The sequence below is a fragment of the Equus asinus genome, chromosome 9 (assembly GCF_041296235.1).
Source record: "Equus asinus isolate D_3611 breed Donkey chromosome 9, EquAss-T2T_v2, whole genome shotgun sequence".
In the NCBI taxonomy this organism is placed as follows: domain Eukaryota; kingdom Metazoa; phylum Chordata; class Mammalia; order Perissodactyla; family Equidae; genus Equus; species Equus asinus.
The window spans coordinates 24410914-24435096 of record NC_091798.1 but is presented as its reverse complement, the minus strand read 5'-3'; the positions used below and the strand labels follow the sequence as shown (position 1 = coordinate 24435096).

Here is a 24183-nt window from a genome sequence, read left to right as displayed (position 1 = left end):
CTCTGGTTGATTCATGGAAGCAAACAAGGCCAGTCACATCACCTTCTCTTTGCCAGTAATGGGGAGGCCCTTATCAGAAATACATTCAAAACCACCTGGCTCTACAAACACCAGAGGAACTTACACAGAAATTCATCCCCTCAATCAACTAACATGTATTTAGCACACCTAATGTGCCAGGAAATTTCTTCTCCTAGGTCTCACTTCCCCAAATGATGGTTTGCCCTTTGTTCAGTGGCCTGTGGAAACGTTCAACTCTGCACTTCAAAGGGCATAGAAGAGGACACCCCAGAAGCCAGTCAGCACCGTGGGAATTTCCCCAGTTTGCTTTGAAATAGTGCGGTATAGAGCAAAATACTCAAGATGGAGAGACAGAAGACTTGCATTTTAGTATCAGCTGCTCTTGTTGTGTATCACTTTGGAAAAGTCACTTAACCTCTGTTAATCCATTTCCTTACCTGTAAAATGCAGATGCTAATATCAGCTTTGGCTATCTCACAGTGTGGAGAAAAATCTATAAGATGATGAAAGTGAAAGGGCTTTGCAAATTCTGTATCCACATACAAGTGAAGAGAATTATCATTTGCGGACATAACCCAGCTTTGGTTGGCATTTTAAAATGCAGTTATTCTATTCAAAAGCAAAAATAGTATTTGACCTATTAATACAATTGTAAACATATGGTGTGGGAAAAACAGACATAATTAAAAGGAATTCCAAAAGAGAGATATAAAAGAAATAGCAAATTTCAGAACAAGTCAACACCCATCAATTGGCACTGACTGCCTTGAGCACCACGTCAAGGATGATTCTGAGGCTGAATGGCCAACTCTTTGAAGAGAGCACGCCATACCTGACTAGCCACGTCAGCCAAGGGCACAAGATATGAGAGCATCATCCCATATTTGGATTCTCCAGTTTTTATTTCTTCACTCCTCAAAGCAATTCTGTGAAATAGATCACACATTCCCCATTAAACATAACCACTGGATTGAAAAATGGCCTTGTTATGCAAAAATTGTTAAAACACTTTGTGAGGTAAAGAGCAAGAATTCTCAGGCATCTTTTTATAGATTAGTAGAGTCTGGAGGGATTTTATGTGAAATCTAGTTTAGGTCCCTCATTCTAAAGGTGCGGAGCCTGAGGCCAGGAGACTGGAAGGGGCACTATTCGCACCTCGCAGTATCAAATGTGATAATGAATGTGAAAGTGCTTTGAAAAGTACAAAGCTACACACAAATGTAAAGTATTTTGATGTTCTTGTTAGTCTCTTTATCCATATGTCTTTGTTTATGCGCAATTATTTATTCCTGCTCAAAAGAAACTCTCATCCCCAAATCCAGCATGACTTTATCCTTTGTTCTCATGTTTTACCATTTATGTCCAAAGGAGTTCAATCAACAAAAAAATATCAGGGAGGCTTTGAATTACAAGCTTGCAATGCTGACTGGCAGCATCTTTTGGGACCTGTGGTTGGAAAGCAAATTTTTATATTTTAATTATTTTGGTTTCCTGACTATAAAATGGTAGCACTAAAGTGGAAAAAATAATGATTATCACACACAAAAAAATATGTTTCGTTATAGAAAATAGAGACTGAACGTTAATCTTTTTTTCCGGTAGAGGAAATTTCACGATGAGGAGAATAGCAAGCATAGCTTTTTAAGTGAAATAGCCACTTCTTATTTATTATGGTTTATATTTTAAGTGTGAAATCTATAGTCTTTAACAGATAGCAGGTTGTTATTTTTAGCAATTCTTTTATTCTAAAACTTTAAAATCTCTTATTCAGAATGCCCAATACTCTCCCATCTTCAAATGACTTTAGTGGATTAAACCTAAAATATGGAGATGTGAAAACTGGTTCTATAGCAGTCTAAACACTAATTTCCCTTTTAACAGGCATGAAGGATATGTACCAAGCAGTTATCTGGTGGAAAAGTCGCCAAATAACCTGGAAACCTATGAGTAAGATATTTTATTTGTCTTCCAAAAATGTTACTAAGGAGTCCTCCTTAGATTAGGAGGGAATCATTGGTTGATTATTAAATTACCAGGCATTTTCTCTTCTTGACTCAATTTCTTCTCCCCTATACTCTGGTCCCTAAATAAACAGTAAAGGAGCACTTTAAATAAGAAAAGGGAGAGGGTGTGCTCACCTCCCCTTTTATCAGAGGGATGACTCTCAGATGCCTGCACAGATAGTAGTAAGAGGAAAAAGTTCTTCTGGGAATCCCAGAAATACCGGTCTTACTTGAGAAGGAAAAAAACACTATGAACACTGGATCAAATATAAACTGATTTAAAACTTGGTTCATTGCAATACTCCCAATAACAAAGTAACAGACACATAGATATTAAATATCTGCTTAGCTTGTGTTATTTATTTCAAGCTATAAGAGTTCACATGGATATACTTTTTACAGAACTACCTAATGTTTAATAAGATCCAATTGTAGTGCACCAAGTACTCACCATGTACATGTGTTTCCTAACTCAGCTGGTGAAAGACTCAGAAGCAATAATACCACAGTAGCAATGTGCACACCCAGATCTCGGTTTCTAAATAACACTTCCCACTAAAAAGAACCAAGACTTCTCGGAGAAATGGCTTGGGGATCCAGAGTTGGGACAGGGTAAGAGTAAGGTGAACTTGGAACATCTTGTCTTCTTGCACCAAAAAGTAAAGAAGTACCCTTCCCCAAATTTTTAAATGATGTGGCATGTCAAATGAGCACAGAAGTCAGCTTAAAAATGCTCCTTCTGCTCAAATCTGGGACAATGAGTATCAAAATGAATAATGACAGTAATGGAATACAATCCATTGAATAAAATAAGAATCCATAAGAAATACCTCACTAGATAAGTAAACAAACAAACAAACAAACAAGAAGAGAAAGCTCTTTCTTATAGTACAGTGTCAACTAATGAATGTAGAAGGAATGATAAAGTTTAAAAATCACCATTTTGTAACTTAAAGTATCAACAGATTCAGGCAAGAATCTTCAGTAAATGTCATAACCAGAGGGTGACGGTCTGATATTTACATAGTCTCTAAGCATCTTCTCACAAATCACTTCTTAATAACAAAGTGGAAATATCTGGTAGACCCCATCCTAACTAAGTGATCAATAATGGGCAAACAGACATGTGTCTCTCGATGGGATGCACTGACGAGGATACAACATCTCCTCTGTGATATTCTGGCCCAAACATGCATAACCTCAACTTAGTCATGAGGAAATAATAGACAAATCCAAACTGAGGGATAGTCAACAAAATGAGTAGCCTACGCTCTTCAAAATTGTTAATATCCTGAAAGATAAGAAAAGCTGAGAAATTGGTCCATATTAAAGGAAACTAAAGAGATGTGGTAACTAAATGCACTAGTAATCCTGGATTGGGACTTGAACCACAAAAAAAAAAAAAATACAAAACACATTATTGGGACACCTGATGAAATTTGAATAAAGGCTGAAATTAGATAATAGTATTGTATCGATGTTAAATTTCCTGATTTCGGTAATTGTACTGTGGTTATGTAAGTGTATATTCTATTTCTAAGAAATACATACTGAAGTACTTAGGAGTAAACATCTATTGTCAATGGCTCAGAAAAAAATATATTTATCTATCTAGAGGGAATGGTAAAGCAAATGTGTAAAATGTCAGCAATTGGTTCAACCAGGTCAAGTGTATGTGGAAGTTCTTTTATAATATCTTATAACTTTTCTGTAAATTTGAAATTCTTTAAAAATAAAAAATGCTTATGTGAATATATAAGATACCAGCGCTGAAGAATACTAGGTAATGAAGACTTCTATTTATTCATTTGGGTTCTTACTAGTTCAAATTCAGTCAAGTTCTTTGTTGCTGAAATTCTCATAGATTCTGTAGTGAAGAGCTATCATTTTCTGAAAAGTCTCTCAACCTGAGACTTGTTTTGATCAAATATGTGAGAGTAGTCCCTCCCTCAGCTAACAGAAGAGTCATCAGTTCCAAGAACAATTGAACTGCAATGAAACAGATATGAGATAGGCTTAAATAAAATAAAATAATTTTATTTTACAGTCAATGCCTTCAGAAAAAATAAGCATTTATTTCAAAGGATCCCTAGGCTAGGAAGTATTGTTTGTTTGTTTTCGCTTTTAATCAGAATCTCTTCATTTACGATAGAGGGGGCAAACTCAAAATTCCAACAGAGTATAAAGCAATAGGGAATGGTGGAGCCTGGGGCCAAAAAATGAAAAAGTATATTCCCTTTCTGAAGGTATTTTAAGTCATTTTTAAAGTAAAACACTATACTACACAAATAAAACAGTCTGTGAGCCCTGTTTCTTCTGTGCACTGTTTGCATTTTTCAGATATAGTCTCTTGGCTAGAAAATAAAATGGCTCACAAATGTCCAGATAGTATTTATCTAGGTATATAAAAAATACGCAATATAATTTTTCATCCTTGAACTTAATATTGTCTAGTTTCAGCTGATATCTGCAATAAGAACTCAAAAATGTGATCACGGGTTGGTAAACCCACAGCCATTGATTGGCTTCAGGTCTCCTGTCTTAGTTTAGGGGCATGACTTTGGGCAAGTTTTCTCACCAGGTTGGATCTCAGATCCCTTTTCCTTAAAATGAAGGGTCAGACAAGATGAAGGAAGCAAATTATGGCACTCTTGCTGACGTTCCCTCCCCCTGCCTGGACTCAGGGCACACATCACTCTTAGATAGGGACACACCCGCTGAGCCCAGACACACAGCTCTAGGCAAGCACTATTAATTGATCAGAGTTTGCACATGAAATAGAGCATATTTGCCAGCCCTCAACTAGATAAGCTCTAAGAGCCCATTGAGGTGTAAAGTACCATTCAATTGTATGATATTCAAAAGTTCAGATGGATCCACTAATTCCCTTATTCATGGCCACTCTCACCTAGCCAAACAAGTTGCATAAGCGCTATTCATTCCCCACCCAGAACTTCTCTCCTCCTGGGTTTATTAGTTTCCAAAACTGATTGTTAGCTGAGGTTGGTTCTATCTCCTCTTATGTACTAAGTGGCCAGGGAGGTAGGCTGTGACTCCGGTGTTAACAATAACATCCAAACACTTCATCTCTAAAAATCACTCATGTTCTTCTTTACCACTTTTTAGTTGTTTTTTTTCACCAGACACCAAAATTATAAAAATAATGTAACTGCTTTGCAGAAGATCTTGAAAACCAGTCAAAGAGGAAAATATTGCAATTGTTTTTGAAGGATATTTTCTATATATTCAAATTTGTACGACGTTTTTATAGCTGCCCTAACATCATTCTACTTAAAACCACCCACTGACTTATGAAATGGAGCAGAAGATAAATGTTTCCTAGAATTTTATTGCGGAAGATTTCCAACATGCGCAAAAGTAGAGAGAAGAATATAAATGAACCTCCACTTATCCAGAAGTTAGCTTTGACAATTATCAATATTTTATCAATTCTGATTCATTTATGCCCTTCCAATTAAACATTTTATTACCTGGAAATGGTTCCTGCCTTCATTTTTGAGTTTGAAAGCACTGGTAGAAACAGAAAATGACCAAACAATTTTCTGGCATTAGTTATCTTTTATAGGTGAATAATAAAATAATAAATAATAATAAAATATGACCATGGGCAAGTTTCTTCACCACGTTGGATCTCAGATTTTCTCATAAAAAGAAATTTTTAAATTTTCTTTTTTTATAAAAAAATAATAAAATATTAAAAAGTTTTAAAATGTCATTGACATACAACTTTTTCTTGCTTTCAGGTGGTACAATAAGAGTATCAGCCGAGACAAAGCTGAAAAACTTCTTTTGGACACAGTAAGTCTCTCTAACCTGCCTTTTGACTTTTAAAATAAAACGAATTGTGCTCTTTCTTTCAGCCATGCTGTGGTATATGCCAATGCGATGAGTTGATATATTGGGTTAACGGTGGTTTTTGTGTCGTGTAAAAATATTTTGTGATTTACAGGACTCACATACAACAGCACAAGCCTAGGGAGGGTCAAAGGCCTTGGTGTTGACATGCAATCGTCACCACAGGCGCGGTATTCTTTCCAGCTGTGATGGCTGACCCCGGGGATCCATCGGGGCCAGTCTTCTCTGCCTATTTCTCTGGCAAGGTCAGGCGGGGCTGTGACTCAGATTCTGCCTGGTTATGCTGTGGGTGCAGGGGAAGTACAGCACTTGTTTTAACTTACTTTTCAAGCAACAGTTCTCAAGATCCATGCAGCGTGAGGAGCAGGACTGATCTTACCCAGGGACATCAGGATTAAGGGAGAGGGGGATGAGAAGAGAGAAAGCATGGTGTGGTGGGCAAAGTACTGGGTCCTGGTTCCTGATCTGTCACCAACTCAGTGTGTGACTTTGGGGACATCTCTTCTTCCTCTGGGCCTCAGTTTCTCAATGCGTACAAGATGAGCATCGGACTCAATCAGGGATGACAATTACCCAGTAGTCACATTGCCACCCTCTGCTTCTGGTCTTACGGCTGACACCGTTCATCATAATTGATGGCCTTGGGGTTCTTTTCAACACAGTGTTTCAGGCAGCTGCCACCTATTGATTGGTGCCCACGATGAACCCTCTCTTCCTGGACTGGAAGATCATTTGTTATCCTAGGGCAGTGCCTCTCAAAATATCTGTGATGATGGATCACTTTTTGTGGTTTGTTTTTAATTTCCAATTTGTCAGGGATTTACATTTTGCAAAATACAATAAAAATGAATTAGTAGGAAAAACTAAAAGAGAAGCAAAGACATAAAAAATGCAAGTCCAATTTATTATTATTATTATTATTATTATTATTAGATTCATTAAACATAACTTGACTCTTATTGCCATAAAAGGTTTCTAAATGCTTACTCTCAATTTCTCCTTTTGTCTGTTGGTAGATCAGTAATGATTTGCTGACTGGCGCCCATCCACACACCACACTTTGAGTAGCGTTGAAAATTACACTTATGGCTCTGGCAGAGAAACCAAATGCATGGAAGTATCAAGAGAAAGCCTTCCACAGAGCAATCAATTATTTATCAGCACATATGTCTAGAGCAGTGGTTCTTAGGCCTGGCTGCATATTTGAATCACCTGGGAAACATTTTTAAAAATTCCAATACCTGGCTTCACCCAGATTAATTAAATCAGAATCTCTAGTTTGTAGTTTCCAGGCGTTAGTAATGTAGAGAAAAATCTCTCCAGGGGAGTTTAATATTCAGACGATGTTAATGACCAATGCCCGGCACTGACCCTACCTGTGAGACCAGTAACCCACAGGCATGAGTTGATAGAAGCCTGAGTCTCCCTGTGCCAAAATGCCAACCGTATTCCTGCCGTTTCCCCATATGCCATTTTCTAGTTACAGTTTGAAGGTATTTCTTATCTTTAAGAATCTTAAATGAAACTGCAAATCTCTCCTTCACGGAATGAAGCTGGAGTGACCAAGTCATCCTGGTTTGCCTGGGACTGTCTTGGTTTTAAAAGTGAGAGTCCTGTGTCCCAAAAGGCACCTCCCCACCTTGGTCCTGGGCAAACTGGGACAGTTGGTCACCCAAACCATCCATTCTTTTGGATAGTGGTTAGGAGTGAGCCTTAGAGAAGGGGACCTGGAAAGATGTCAGGAAGGGAAAGAAAGGCTATGATGGGAAGGTGGAGGGATGATAAATATTGTTAAAGAATAATTTAAAAGGCATGGAGTTAATTATTAACCTGCTATTTACTTTCGTGTAAAGGAAGCTGGTAATAGATTGATTCATTCTATCAAAGACAAAAATATAATTTCCGTAAGAGGATAAGCAGAGGGGAGAAGGAAAACCCACAGTCACATTTGGGAGCAGTGAACTTTGTTTTTCTCCTTTGGGTAAGTTACTGATTAGCAGGCAGCTAGCAAAAAGGACAAGGTGAGATGCTCTGCCCTCGGGCAGCTTGTTCTCATCAAAGAGAGCAAATTCAGTTGTTTATAGATTCCTCAATAGACTTTGTGCATTTCCCAGCGAGGGATGTGTAACAGGCAGTGTATATTATGTTGGCCGTCTCAATTAGCACCCATTTCAATTATGGTACGTCTACACCATTTCCTTCATTAGAATTTCTCAGTATAAACCCACATACCTTACTTACCATTTTGCTGAGCATGGGACCACGCTCTTAGGGGTGCTTAAGACAGGATCTTTGGGGCTGGCCCCATGGCCTAGGGGTTAAGTTCAGTGCACTCCGTTTTAGGGGCCCAGGTTCAGTTCCCAGGCACAGGCCTACACCACTCCTCAGCAGTCCTGCTGTGGTGGTGACCCAGGTACAAAATAGAGGAAAATTGGCACAGATGTTACCTCAGGGCGAATCTTCCTCAGAAAAAAAAAGGATCTTTGACCTTGATGAGCTTTAGAATCTGTTGGGAAACAAGACAAACTCTGAAGAACAGGCTAGAGGATATGAGGCAGTCTTTCGGTGGTTTTGGAGCTCAGAGAAGACTCTAGAGGAGTTAGAAAGATTTCATGGAGAAAGAAGAGTGGAGCTGAGTCATTACCGGACTCTGGTTTTTCCTTGGTTCCCCATCAACTCAGCGCTTAATCATTTCCTGCAGTTCCCAATAAACCACACATTAGAATCAGGAGGAAACTTTCAAAAACACAGATTCCCAGGCCCCACCCCAGACCTACAGAATCAGACTTTCTAGGGTTAGTTCCTGGGAATCTGTATTTTTCAAGTCAAACTTGTGATGCATATGCAGCCAGCTTGGCACCTGGTTCCCCCAACCTATGTCATTGGATGACATAGTAAAGCTTGACTAATAAGAACTAATTGAGGAGTGTGAAATTAATTAAAAACCTGAATTATAATGAGTTGAAACAAGCGCAGTTCTGTTATTTTCAATCACACATTGATTCATAAAGTGTTGCCTGTGGAACACTCAAAACAGCCCACAGTAATGACTAGCTAAAGGTGACTCCCAATTTGCAGTAGTCCTTCGGAGAGACACTTGAAGACATTTTGCTTGCTGGCGCAGATGAAACATTCCTCCTTACTAATATTCTGCACTACTTTCCCAAGTCCTCTTTGCCTCGTTAGGTACTAAAAGGGGAAACTTCAGTGGGTCCCTGTAGTGTGTGCTGTTTAAAACAATGGCCCAATTGTTTCACGGGTGTATTTATTGTCTCCTTATCTAACAAATATAGGACCCTTAAGAGAAGGATTGATTCATTTTTATTAGTGAAAAATGGATTCTTTCATTTTTATTAGCTAAAGCTCCCAATAGTCTGCCCCTACATAGTTCTCCACTAGAATATAAACCCTTTATCTTGTTACCTGGGGAGCCAGAACTGCATCTGTGACAAAGCAGTTGCTCAATAAATATTTGTTAAATGAAAGAATACATCAAATGCTTAATAAGTGTATTTAAACGAAGAGCTAACCTCAAACAGAACCTGGCTGGTCATGAACATCATTGGGGGAGCTTTTTAAAAATGCAAATTCCAGGACTCCAGCCCTCACCAGTCAGAACCTCTGGAGATAGCACCCAGGTGATTCTGGGGCTTACCCAAGTTTGAGAACGTTGGAAAAGCATCTCCTACTACATCCTACTGATTCTTCATGTAACACCTCCTCCAGGAAGGCTCTCATGCTTTCCCTCTCCCTAGCCATGGAATGTGTTTTTCCCCACCTTTGAGCACTTATGGTGCAATGTCATTACATTTTCAATAGCACTGTTCTCACTCTGCCTTGGACCTCAGCAGTTTATCTTCTATCTTAACCCGTTTAGGTAGAGGGTAAATTCCTTGCAAGCAGGTACTCCATATCTTACAGCATTGCATACACTGAGTGACCTGAATTTCAAGTAGGAACCTGATTGGAGACATTGGTTTATCATATTTCCATGATTCTAAGACGCCATTAGTTACAGATGCAATATTGACTTAATAATGGGTTTGTTTCAAGAGAAGAAAAGAACAACATCCAGAGTGAAGAGTGACTGTACGTCAGAGACACTTAAAGCATGATGCAGTGTGACAAGGTTATGAATTACAGGTCAGTCTTTTTTGCAATAACTCCTGTTATTGCAACTACTGTTAACTCAACTACTTTGAGATTGTCTTCTGTAAGATGACCTTCAAATCATGTGGACAGAAAGAAAGACATATACTCCTAACATGGTCAACATACCTCAGATGAAGGCAGATGAAGTAACGTGATCAATACCTCAGCAGATGGTATACCATAGTGTGTGATAATAATAGCTGACAATAGCTCTAATAGCCCTTGTTCTGGTATCATATTCCAGGAACTGTTTTACGCACTTTAATTCTCCTGACAACCTTACAAACATCGTTTCACAGGTGAGGAAACTGAAGCTCATACATTTAACCAGGAAACATCTGGAATTCACAGAATTATAGACGGTTAGAGTTAGAATTCTCTTTAAAGAACATATGATCCATCCCTTTGTGTTACAGGGGAGTAAACTAGAGCCAAGTTCAGAGCATGAATCAGCGGCATAGTCTGGACCAGACCTGGGGTGTTTCTTCACACATATACACATGCACACACACAGTAAATAAGGGAACCTATGAGTTAAGTTCTATTCTCCCATCCATATATTTCACCTCCTTGGCATGATTTTTTTCTATTGTTGCTTCTTCTTCTTCTTTTTTGTTTGGTGAGGAAGATTGGCCCTGAGCTAACACGTGTAGGCAATCCTCCTCTTTTTGCTTGAGGAAGATTGGCCCTGAGCTAATTATCTGTGCCAATTTTCCTCTATTTTGTATGTGGGACACCACCACAGAGTGGCTTGATGAGTAGTATGTAGGTCCATGCCTGGGATCTGAAGCCACAAACCCCAGGCAGCAGAAGCAGAATGCACGAATTTAACCAGTACACCACCCAGCGACCCCTCTAGTTGCTTCTTTATTTTTCTAGATAGAGTAGCAAAAGGTAGACTGAGACTTTGAATATGTCCCAAGGGAGCAAGGGCCCCCTCTGGCTGCATTGCACAGGTCAGTACCCCCTTGCTGGGTTGTGATATGAGCAAAGACCCTTTAGGCTCCAATGCTCTTGGTGGCTGTGACTTCCTGTGAGCCCTTTGCAGGAAGTGGGTGGTAAGGTGCATGCTGGATGCCTCATTTTCCTCAGAACTGTAGGCTGCCTCAGCCCCAAACCAGAGTTTCCTGTCCCCATCGCTGAATGGCACCTAGAGCCACTGCAATGGAGGAGGAGCTCTGCGCCTCCCACGATCGGCAGAGTTGACTGCAAACAGGACTGCTCTCTTTTCTGATGTCTATCGATAGTTATTCTTGTTAACAGTTGGGCTTTGCTCTGATTACAAATATTTTTCAAAAGAGAAAATAATGGCTTCTTTGAAAGAATAACAACAACAATATTTTAAAAATCAATTTTTTGAAGTCACATTGGTTTATAACATTGTGTAAATTTCAGGTCTACGTTATTATATTTCAGCTTCTGTATAGACTGCATCGTGTTCACGACCAATAGGCTAGCTTTTATCCGTCATCATACATATGTGCCCCTTTACCCCTTTTGACCTTCCCCCAGCCACTTCCCCTCTGTTAACCAACAATCTGTTCTCCTTATCCAGGTGTCTGTTTGTCTTCCACAGATAAGTGAAATCATATGGTATTTGTCTTTCTCTGTCTGACTTATTTCACTTAGCATAATACCCTCAAGGTCCATCCATGTTGTTGCAAATGGCATGACTTTCTCTTTTTTATGGCTGAGTAGTATTCCATTGTATATATATACCCCACATCTTCTTTATCCATTCATGCATTGATGAGCACTTGAGTTGCTTCCAAGTCTTGGCTATTGTGAATAATGCTGCTATGAACATAGGGGTGTATATATCTTTTCGAATTAGTGCTTTCACGTTCTTTGGATAAATACCCAGAATTGGAATAGCGGGATCATATGGTATTTCTATTTTTAATTTTCCAAGAAATCTCCATGTCATTAAAAAGACAAGAAATCACAAGTGTTGGAAAGGATGTGGAGATAAGGGAACTCCCCTACGCTGCTGGTGGGAGTGCAAACAAAACATTCTTAATTAAATAGAAGGGATATTTACACTCCCCTGTTCACAGTTGATAAATTTCTGGTCTTTTTGGTCTATGTTTCTTACCCTTTAGAGTAAGTTACCTATGTGGATGAAGTCTGCTTCTGCTGAAGTTTTGTTTGTCCATGCCTGGAGTTTAACCCATCGCATTTCAACAAGGCAGGGGCAAAAGCTTCAATATTTGGTAAAAGGGGAAAAACTTTGAAAACAAGTTATGCTGCATGTAGTACATGGATGAATATCACAAACATGATGTTTAGCAAAAGAATCCAGACACCAATTCTCTGTTCACAGCAGCCAAAAGGTGGAAACACCCAAACATCCATCCACTGATGAATGGGTAAACAAATGTGATATATCTATACAATGGAATAGTATTGAGCCATAAAAAAGAATGAAGTACTGACACATGCTGTAACTTAGATGAACCTTGAAAACATTACGCAATGTCAGAGAAACCAGTCACAAAAGACTACATATTGTAGAATTTCGCTTATATGAAATGTCTAGAATAGAAAAATCTATAGAAACAGAAAGCCTATTAGCATGGCAGGGGTACAGATGAGATAGGTGTCTTTTGGGAGTGATGGAAATGTTCTAAAATTAGATTGCGGTGTTGGTTTCACAACTTTGTACACTTAAAATGGGAAAATTTTGTGGTATGTAAATTATGCCTCAAAAGCTATTTTAAAATCTAATGAACTAATCTGGATTTTTGATGTCACACAGACCTTTACCTCAGAAGTTAAATAAATTACTAACCCAAACGGGGGAGAAAAATCTAATTTTTGGAAAATCAGGTTTTTTTAAAGGGTGGTATGTAAACATAAGATAAAGGGTCTTTAATATTTCATTGGATGGACAGCTTACATTCAGATCTGAGAAAAGGGAAATAAGCATCTGGTTAGATCACCTCTGTCCTCCCCATGTCCAAGATTCTGCACAGAGGGCATTGTAGAGCATGTGGGTACAAGATCGCACTATTATTCCAGAAAGATCTATAAGTCATTTTCTTGAATTTAACAAAAATTCATGAAATACAAAGTCATTAAAGTAAACTCTGTGTGTGTACAGAGACAGAATGCTAGGCATGTTTCAGGACATCTTACAAAATGGGATGTAGTAGCTTCCTGCATTTTCCTCAATTCTTGCCCCCACCTTGAGCCAGGGCAGGCCAAGCCCACGGCCTTGGGAAAGGCAGGCCACAGGGGAACAGCAGAGACCTGAAGATTCAGGTCTCAGCGTCAAATTTCTTTCTTTTTCCCAGTTTTATTGAGATATAATTGCCATATAACATTGAATAAGTTTGTGTACCACATAATGATTTGATATGTGTACATCTTGTGAGATGATTAACACAATGAGTTTACCTAACATTCATCACCTCACATAGTTACAAACTTTTTTCTTGTGACGAGAACTTTTAAGATCTACTCTCTTAGCAACTTTCAAAGGTGCAATACAGAATTGTTAACTATACTCGCCATGGTGTACTGCATACCCCCAGAACTTATCTATGACTGGGAGTCTGTACCTTTTGACCACCTTCATGCAATTCTCCCACCCTCCACCCCCCTCAATTTTCAAAACACACTCTTGAAACTCCCAGCGGAGGTACAAAGAGTTTGGGGAGTTTCACAAAGTTTGTGTGGTAAACTATGGGTTTGACAAGAATGCACAATGACGTAAGGGCCAATCGTCCCCCACCCCTGCCGATTTAGGGCTAAGTCAGAGGAAGCAGGTGATGTCTCTGTGTGAGGATGAGATTTCTAACTTTTAATATTGTTTTGAGAGACAAGAGACTACTTGTCAGGACTGTTATAAGTAAAAGCTGCTCGTGTGGTCGAGTCAGTGAGAACCAAACCCGGATGTATAGAAGAATCGCATGGCAAGTTTTTAAAAAGTTCAGGCACCAGACTCCCGATCCTGGGGATTCTGAGTGTGTAGGTATCGGGTGGAACATGGTCAGCTGTTGGTTGTTTTGTTTTGTCTAGTTTTGTGCCTGTGATTGTGATAATCAACAAAGTGTGGGACACAGGGATTTATGGAGTTTGACCAAATCACTGGTTCTCAAACAGGGGTGATTTTGTCCCCCAGGGAGCACTTGACAATGTCTGGTATCCAGTAAATAGAGACCAAGAATGCTGCCAAACATCCTATAATGCACAGGACAGCCCCTACAACAAAGAATCACTGGGCCCAAAAATGTTAATATTGCTGAGGTTGGGGTAACCTTGGGCTGGATAACCGTTACAAGGTTCTTTCTAACCCTGAGATGCTAGGATTCAGATGATTAGCATGGCCTTCTGTGTGTTTATTGTTATATGTAGACAGCCTACCTTTGGGTTTGGGGGGTGGAGGGGCTCATGTTGTTTTTTAACTTGTATATGCTTTCTCCATATACTATAAGTATATGCCCTCCACACGAGGCTCGTGTCTATCTCTGGCCTTCACTCATGGCCCTCACTACATCTAAGTTAAGTATCATAATAATAGGTTTTGCAAATGTTACCCACAAGCACAGATTCACAGCTGGGTAGGAACAGAGTGTTAGATACGAAGTACTGAAAAAAGAGTTAAGATTTAAAAATTCCCACCAGTAATGAATAAACTGGTGTATCCATTTGCTTGTGCTCATTTCACCAGAGCTGACAAAATTGTCAGAGGGGTGAAGGGTACATTCTCAGGACACTCCCTTCTCCCCACCTCCCTCATACAACCGGGAGCTTCTTGATCTTTCTTCTTTGGCCCTGCAGCAAAGTCAGCCCTCTGGAACGGGCCTAAGAAAATATTCCCATTCAAGAACTGACAAAGCTTCCAGGACAGAAAGTGTTGTTCCCGGTTGGGGGAATGGAGAAGTGATTTCTGACATTTGTTGAGTGGAGGCGTCATGGAATAGGAGAATGAGCATGGGCTTTGTTCACATGCCACATTCAAGGTTCGAATCCCAGGTCTGCCACTTACTAGTTGTGGATCGTGAGACAATCGCTTAAGCTCTCTGGCAATCTGTACCCTCATTGGTAAGTTGAGGAGGATAACATCTAGACTGCAGTGTTGTGGTTAGGGATGGATAATATCTGTAATGAGTCTGGTACGTTGTAAGCTCCAAGAAGGCAGAACTTGTCTATTTATCTTCATTCACTGCTTACATCAGCACTAGAACAGTTGCTGACCCGTGGTAGGAGCTCAAGAAATATCTGTTGAATGAGAAATTAAATGGTAGCCATTATTTCTGGAAGTCTGCTTTATGCCAGCCTGGCCTACAGTATTTCCTCTTTTCATAGGCAGGGAAGTGGAGCTTGATATGTGAGCTTGATTCCCTGGGATCACTAACCTTCCATTCTTTCTAACCATTCCAGGGCAAAGAAGGAGCCTTCATGGTACGAGACTCCAGGACTCCAGGAACATACACCGTGTCTGTTTTTACCAAGGCCATCGTAAGGTATGGTGCTAACTAAGGTCAGCAAAGCAGAGAGAGACAGTCCTGAGGTGGATGAGAAAGGGGGCATGCTCAGCAACGTCAGAGAGTACAAGAAATAGAGGGGTCACTAGAAAGGGTACGTTTTCCCTGATCCTCCTGAGAAAACCAAGACCAGGGAGATTAAGAACAGAACTGAAGTCATTTAACAGGAAAGTGACAGAGCTGGGGCCAGACGCCAGGTTCTCTTCCCCATTAGCATCCCTGAGTACAGAGTTCTAAAGAAATAAAATACCTGCACCTGTATTTGATGAGTTTATAATTTAATACATAGAATAAGAGAAAAGATACTTCCGACTGGAAAGGAGAAGATATGAGTTCTAGTGCTGGCTCTGTTACTAAATCTGCCTACCACCTATTAAGTCCTTACTCTGTGTGTGCCAGAATTTTACAGACCACTTCCAATCCTAATAGGCCCCGAAAGCAGGAGTTACTGTGCTCATTTCACGTGGAGGAGACTGAGGCTCAAATAGTTGACGGCCCCTCCCTGAGGAATGGAGCTCAAGCAGTCAAGCCACGCTCATGCTCCAGCCGGCAACTGCAAGACCCTTACTGCTGGTCTGCCCCACTCCTGACCTCTGTTTCCTTCTGTAAAAGGGTGTCTAAGAGCCTCTCCAAGTCTCAAATTCTCTTCTAATCAGAAAAATAGTAAGAACTAAGCAGTTTGGCAATGACCAAAGTCCAGTAAGAATTAAGAGAAGAGAGAAAAATAATAATTAAGCTGTCCTCAGGGATTACGTGTTTGAGCAAAGAGGACATGAGCAAGAATCAGAGCAGGAGCAGGGTTTAGACAGGAGGAACGGGGCTGTCCAGGGATGGGAAAGAGCACAGTGCACGTCACAGAGGGGCCTCACCGCTGCCATGGCCAGGGGACAGTGATGAGAGTGACCTGCAACTCCATAAGGTACTATGGAGAAGGAATGAGAAAGAAAGTCCATGTCGGGGGTCCCCAAGGCCACCTGTAAGTTTGGTGATTCACTAGGAAGGCTCACAGTACTCAGCGTTTAGTTGTGCTCAGGTTAAGCTTTATTGCCTCGAAAGGATGCAGAGCAAAATCAGCAAAGGACAAAGGCACAGGAGGCAAAATCCAGAGGAAACCAAACGCAAGCTTCCAAGAGTCCTCTCCCAGGAGAGTCACACGGGACACGCCAAATTCCTCCAGCAACAGGTTGTGACAACAGGGGTGCAATGGTGTCCACCAGGGAAGCTCATGAGAGCCTCAGGGCCCAAGGATTTCACTGGGGGCTGGGCACGTAGGGACCCTCTGCCTGGCAGATAGCAAAAGTCCAGACTCTCAGATGAAAAGCAGACATCGAGCATAAACCCCATTGTTGATACAAACAATTTTGTCACAGGGGCCACCCTTATCAGTTAGAGAATGGTGAGAGCCCGCCTGAAATCCAAGTTCTCAGATGCCAGCCAAGGGCCACCCTTGCAAGCAGTCCTTTCTACGGAAGCAGTCATGGCTGCTGTGTTAACTCTTTGCTGCACAAAGTCAAATAGGTATGAAGGGGCCCAAGATGCTTCCTTAACATATGCTGACAATTAATTAAATCCTTAGAGCAGGGAAGGCAAACATGCAGCACATACATGACCATGCCCCATTTTGTGATTGTGGAAGGAACATCACCAATCCATCACAGAACTGATTCTAACTGGGTCCACATGCAGCCTCAGAGTCCTTCTTAACACAGTACCCAGGGCCAACATGTCGAGACTGACACACAAGTTGAAATGCATCAGCCATCCTTGTGAGGGGGTAAAAATCAAAGCTAATAGGAATCTGATGCCAGTCAACATTTTTGTGTCTAAATATTGCTTCTTCGTAATCACGGCATTTATGTTTCGTTTGTTTAAGTGAGAACAACCCCTGTATCAAGCACTATCACATCAAAGAAACGAATGAGAACCCCAAGCGATATTATGTGGCTGAAAAGTATGTGTTTGACTCCATCCCTCTCCTCATCAATTATCACCAACACAATGGAGGAGGTGAGTGCTAAGGACCGGGTCAGAGGGGGACCCTCGCAGGGAGTCCTGGAGAAAAATGGTGAACACCCAGCCAGGTTTCTTCATCTCAGACAAGCTGACCATAAATAATAACTAAATAAACAAATAGAAAAGGATGCCGATCTTTGATTATATTACATATTTTCCAGTAGCAAATTCTGCTATTGAAACCATGAGATTTCACCCCCTCCCTACATGTGTTCATGACTCTTCTCAGGGTGGGTGTAATATTCATGATGGGGCTTTGGGATTTGTTTTCCAGAATAAAAGGAGCTTTTACATCAGATTATATTTTTCCCCGCTGATTTAACTTAGACGGTTGCTACAGTAAAGCTCTAACCACTGACTTTCACTTTTTAATCCACCCAGGCCTGGTCACGAGACTCCGGTATCCAGTTTGCTCCTGGAGGCAGAAAGCCCCAGTCACGGCAGGGCTGCGATACGGTGAGCAGAGCCTTCTGGAAGGTTGTGCATTTGCACTAAAACTCACATCCCTGAAGGTCTGGGGCAAATTTTGAATGGACCTTCCGTGAGTCTAACTCTTCCCCAGACTTAAAATCGGGTTCACTGTATATCTGGAGAAGGTGTGCACAAATGAACATTTATGATGTGTGTGAGTAAGACAAGTGTATATATGAGCAGAGACTCAACAATTTATCTAGGCCAGATCAGTGTCCATTGGTTTTAGGTAAGAGTTCGTCAATAAAGCGTTTATTGAGCACCTACTTTGTACACAGCACTCTAATAAGTGCTATTAGGAAAAAATATTAGAAAACAATGCCTTAGAATTGTGTTCCTACCTATCTTCTAGAACTTCTGTATTATCTGTTTCGTTAGGAATGGGTTCGTTGCAAGGGCTATATGCTGGCAGCATCCAGAAGTGTTTGTCTGCATAGCAAAGTGTTAAAATTTTTTGATACCTTTAGACAGGGCATGCATCTCCAGCGCCACAGTCCTTACTATTCCTCTTGTCTTAAGGAACTGCTTCACCTACTTGTGACTATCTGCCTGGAGCCTGAAGGCATTTGAGTTTGCATCCCTTGGTCCAAATTGTGCTGGTTAAGAAGGCTGGTATAAATTTACATCTCCTAGACTGGTGGTTCTCAAACTTTAGTGTGGATTAAAGCCATCTGGAATGCTTATTAAAAATGTTGGCTCACAGGGGCCAGCCCAGTGGCATAGTGGTTAGGTCCACACGCTCTGCTTTAGCAGCCCAGAGTTCACAGGTTCAGATCCTGGGCGTGGACCTAGCACCACTTGTCAAGCCACACTGTTGTGGCATCCCACATAAAATAAAAGAAGATTGGCACAGATTTATGCTCATTGACAATCTTCCTCAAGCAACAGGAGGTTTGGCAACAGATGTTAGCTCAGGGCCAATCTTCCTCGTAAAAGCAAAAAATATGTTGACTTTCGGACCCTCCCCAACACATACCAAAACACAAAACCTGATAGTGGGGTCCCGGAGTCTGCATTTTAAACAAGCACCCTAGATGATTTTGACACAGGTGGTGAGAGGGTAGTAGTACTTTGAGAAACACTGTCGTGGGCTCTCCATCCCCAATCAGCACCATATCTGGCACAGAATAGGTACTCAGCACTGTTTTCTGTTGAGTCTCTGCCTCAAAGAGGTAGAAATCTAGCTGTTTATGGTACCAGACCCAGTGTCAGGAAAAGAAAGTGCCTCTTCAGCCTCCTTATGAAGATAAAGTTATTCTAATATGTGTAGGAGCCTAACGTGGCCACGCTGGATGGGATCTCAGTGATCATTGTGAATCCACTCATTCTGTCAGCACGGAAACTGAGACTCAGATCCTCTTATTTGTTTACTGAACATTTACTGAGAGCCCACCATGTGCCAGGCACAGTGCTGCTTTGTACCACTGCACCAGTCCTCTGGAATCCACCTCCTCACCCCCAACCCCTGCTGAGGCTTAGGAGAGTGCTGCGTACCTAGTGGATGCTCTTGATGGATAAACGAATGAATGAATGACCAGCTCAAATGAAATTTGCTCCATATGGCAAATGACAATAAAAATTTTTCAATCAGGTGTAGAAAATGGTTGAGACCTTACAGGAACCCTTTCATTTACTTTCTATAATATCTTGAGTAATGCCATCCTACTTCCTCTTTCCACGTAATCTCTGCCACATACATTTTTCACCGTTTTAAATGCATATCCTATGTTATTATTTGGACAAAAAGAATAATTGTATCTATCTATGGCAGTTCTAAGTCTTGGGCTTATACCATTTGCCATCTTTGGGTGATAGTAGCAATAGGCTAACATTCTACATAAGGCCACACAGTCTCCTGGCTGCCCTCTACCTCATATCTACTGCTTAGCAACCGTGCAAATCCCTCTCTCTCTTCCAGGCAAATGGGTGATCGATCCCTCGGAGCTCACTTTTGTTCAGGAGATTGGCAGCGGGCAGTTTGGGCTGGTGCACCTCGGCTACTGGCTCAACAAGGACAAGGTTGCCATCAAAACCATTCAGGAAGGGGCTATGTCAGAGGAGGATTTCATAGAGGAGGCTGAAGTCATGATGTGAGTGGTCAAAACAAGGATGCGTGAAGATGCCTTGGGGAGGATGTTCTGTGCTGTGTTCTTTAAATACCGCTCTGATGCCACGTTGTGCCTGCTCAAATCCAGTGTCGGTTTCCTATGGCATGGAGAATAAAATCAAACTCCTCACCATGGTCTGTAAGACTCACCATGATCTGGCCCTGCCCACTCCCCAAACTCATCTCCTGCCCATTTCTCCTCAGGTCCAAGACATGCCAGCCACACTGGCCTCCATCTGTCCTCATACACAGCAAGTGACTCCCTGCCATACTTTAGGTCTAGGCTCAAATGGCACGTTTTTGTTTTGGGCAGGGGGTGCATTTTTGGGAGGCTGAGTTTAGGCCACCTCACCCCTTGCCTTTTTCCTCCAGGAAACTCTCTCACCCCAAACTGGTCCAGCTCTATGGGGTGTGCCTGGAGCAGGCCCCCATCTGCCTGGTGTTTGAGTTCATGGAACACGGCTGCCTGTCGGATTACCTGCGCAACCAGCGGGGGCTCTTTGCTGCAGAGACCCTGCTGGGTATGTGCCTTGACGTGTGTGAGGGCATGGCCTACCTGGAAAAGGTGTGCGTCATCCACAGAGACCTGGTAAGAGGGAGAGGGGCAAACAGCGACAGGTCCAGGATGAAGGGGCATGACCCACTGAAATGTAGAGCTACCAAGGCTAGGAATGCATTAATCAATAATAATAAGTCCCAGACCGTCGCCCTTCCCGTCTCAATGTCTTCCTTCCTCCACCCACTCCGGGATGTCCTAGTGGGAAAGTGCTTCATGAGGACTCAGATCTCGTCTCTAACCTCAGCCCTGCCTCTAACTTTCGCTTTCTGAGTTTCGGTGTACATTCTTCCAAAATGAAGCTAACAGCCTCTCCTTCTTAACCTCTTTGTGCCTCAGTTTCCTCCTGGTAAAATGAGGGAAATGGACAATTTTTCTCAAAGTGTTATCCAGGGATCTACCAGATTCACATTGGGATGGTCCTAAAACCATCCTAGAATCTCTGGGGGTTGGGGCGCAGAAATATTCATTTTTAAATGTCCCCCATGTGGTTGTGGGCACATTAAAATTTGAGACGCTCTGCAGACTTTTGTTACCAAGGGTTCTTCCGATGCAACAATCTGTGATATTAACTGGGGACCAGATACTCTCGCTATTGAGGAGTAGTTTGTGTTTTTTTGGTTTGTTTGTTTGTTTGTTTGTTTTGTTTTTTGAGGAAGATTAGCCCTGAGCTAACATCTGCTGCCAATCCTCCTCTTTTTGCTGAGGAAGACTGGCCCTGAGCTAACATCCGTGCCCATCTTCCTCTACTTTATATGTGGGACACCTACCACAGCATGGCTTGCCAAGCGGTGCCATGTCCGCACCCAGGATCTGAACTGGCGAACCCCGGCCCGCCGAGAAGCAGAATGTGCACACTTAACTGCTGAGCCACCTGGCTGGCCCAATCAAAGAATAGTTTTAAGAGGATTAGCAATCTCAAAACATTCTTGTTTTAGTCAAATGGGCGACAGCTTCTTCACATCATCTCTAAAGTTAACATATCCTATCACATCAGGATGCTTTCGAGCATGTCGTTGGTTAGACAACACCATGAATTTCTCTTCTAATTAGGGTCCCAGGAATGAAGATAAGAGACCAAACTCACTCATCCTGATAAAGGATCTTACACATTCAGCTCTCTGGCTTCCAACAGGTGCTAGTGCAGCTTAAATAGCAGCTGTAAAGCTCCCCATGCCCTTGCACGAAGCACATTGAAAAGCAAAGCACGTGATTATAGGAGACTCCTTAATTTCTGATTCTCCGCCCACAGTTATCTTTTCCCTGTTGTTCGCCTGTCTCCTCTCCAGGCTGCCCGGAATTGTTTAGTGGGAGAAAACCAAGTCATCAAGGTGTCCGACTTTGGGATGACAAGGTAATAGGGGAATGTGGTGCCAGCAAAGTGTCAGGAATGGGACTCAGGCCTCCAGAACATGCTGATGTTCTCCCCCCGCTCTCTCCCCAGGTTCGTCCTTGATGATCAATACACCTGTTCCACAGGCACCAAATTCCCGGTGAAGTGGGCATCCCCGGAAGTCTTCTCTTTCAATCGCTATAGCAGCAAGTCGGATGTGTGGTCATTTGGTGAGTGTCATTCTGGCACCACACCCACGTGATCTGGGACTGTGGGCCCGCCTTTTTATTTGTTGGATTCAGGCAACCCTACTTGCCCTGAACACTGGATGATAAGGGCATGACACTGAGACCCTGTGTGTAAGAGCAGCCCTGAAAAGTGTGAAGGGGACTCATTGTTGTATTTGTTCCTGGAGATCTTTGAAATAGGGGGTAAAAATAAAAGTGGAAAGAGGATTATGGTGACAGCTGCTGTGAGATCGAAAGTTAGAGGAGTCAGGAGATTGGAATATGAGTTCCTTGAGGAAAGAGACCACGTTTTTTCCAATATGATATTCCCACACTTAACCCTCAATAAATGTTTTTCTCATTCATTCAACAACAATTTATTGAGCATCTACTACATGCCAGTGGCTAATCTAGGTGCTTATAACGCAGTGGTGCATAGGATAGAAAAGACTCCTATTCTCTTGGAGCTAAATTTTAGGGAGGAGGAGAGACAGACAACAATCATGCAAACAACCTAACTGATATGTGTATATGATAACGTCAAGTGGTGATAAGTAAGTGCTATGAATATAACAAAATAGTAATGGGATACAGAGTGACTAGGATGGAAGGTGGGTCTATTTTAAACAGCATGATCTGGGAAGGTCTCTCTGAGGAAGTGACTCTTGAGCAGAGACCTGAATGATGAATGACCTTTTTCCCCTTTGCCAATTGCACCCAAAAGCAACCGTGGGCTCCATACAAGAGAATCCTGCCTTGTGGCTCCCATTGGGCCTGGATCTGTGTTCAGCTGGAGAAGGACCTGTCCCCATTCAAAGATCCAAGGAACAGTGTCCCTGACAGAGGAACCTGCAAGTTCAAAGCTTGGTGTGTCCAAAGAAAAAGAAGGAGACTGATTTAGTGGGAGAACAGTAGGCAGTGAAGTCCACAGGCCATGATAAGGAATTAGAATTTCTAATTCTAATTAGAAATGAAAATGGGCACAGATGAAAGACAGAATGATGCTGGTGTGGCAGCTAGTACTAAATATTCTTGCTGGATTTGTCATGTCATCCTGAGCCATAGTTTGTGTGCACTACCTCCCTCTTTGATTTGGGTTACAAGAAGGATGATGCTTTGGACAGGAATGGGTTGGAGTTTGGTTTGGCCATTCTATCTGAAGGAAGATTTGCCAAGTATATTGACTAGTAGTAGAAACCAGGGAGAAGCTAAGTCTCTTAGGAGCAGGACTGATTTTAAAGTCTTCTCCAGCATTTTAGAATATCCATTTCCAATAACCAAGTGGTTTGCTAATCATGAGTGCTTCTGAACTGTTCCTTGAAATAGCTCCCCTGTTCTACAGGCCCACCTATGACTTTGTTAGCCAAATTTAAGTTACGGAGTGAACTTGGAAGAAATCTAAGTGCACTGAAGCGTTCTCCGAAGCTTCTCCTTTCCCCAGTGCGCATGACCAGGAAGGGTAGGGCTGATGTGCAGCCCTGCAGGTGATGCAGCTGGGCACGTGGAACCCAGCCCGGGTCCCATAAAGAGACGTTTGCAGCCGTGGCCACTCTGGCACATTCACCTGCTGACTCTGAATGTGGTTTATTCTGCCACAGGTTGTCAACCTGGGAATTTTCCGCAGCATCCTACAATTAGAGGGTTGGGCTAAAGTCTGCCCCTGCCTAGGATGTATCATTTGAAGAATCCAGAGATAAGAATGACTGATGGAAGCATAGTAGAAAGGGTTCCATGAAGAAAGGGTGAGAAATCTGGGGTGGCAACCGGAGAAATAGAAAGTCCGATGGTCCGAGAGATCGGCGCCTGCCTCAAGGCCACTGGACTTGGTCATGCATTTTAAGGTTTTTGCCCTAATTAGCTGAGCTACTTTAAGCAAGTGAAGTAACCTCTTTTGGCCTCACTCAGTTTCTCATCAATGCATTACAAGGTTTG

General features: G+C 41.9%; 1 protein-coding gene across 2 annotated transcripts in view; it reads left to right on the top strand.

Annotated features, from left to right (window-relative positions):
• The window catches only part of ITK (IL2 inducible T cell kinase), a 66283-nt gene that overhangs the window by 35270 nt on the left and 6830 nt on the right, over window positions 1–24183 (top strand). The window contains exons 7-15 of one of the 2 annotated variants that reach the window (XM_070517157.1): window positions 1903–1968; window positions 5789–5843; window positions 15441–15523; window positions 17418–17551; window positions 17939–18013; window positions 19947–20118; window positions 20508–20700; window positions 21981–22045; window positions 22136–22254. In XM_070517157.1, the coding sequence (XP_070373258.1) occupies window positions 1903–1968; window positions 5789–5843; window positions 15441–15523; window positions 17418–17551; window positions 17939–18013; window positions 19947–20118; window positions 20508–20700; window positions 21981–22045; window positions 22136–22254 (962 nt within the window). Of the gene's footprint in view, window positions 1–1902; window positions 1969–5788; window positions 5844–15440; window positions 15524–17417; window positions 17552–17938; window positions 18014–19946; window positions 20119–20507; window positions 20725–21980; window positions 22046–22135; window positions 22255–24183 lie in introns of both variants that reach the window. The other variant, XM_014842706.3, reaches the window with a different exon arrangement.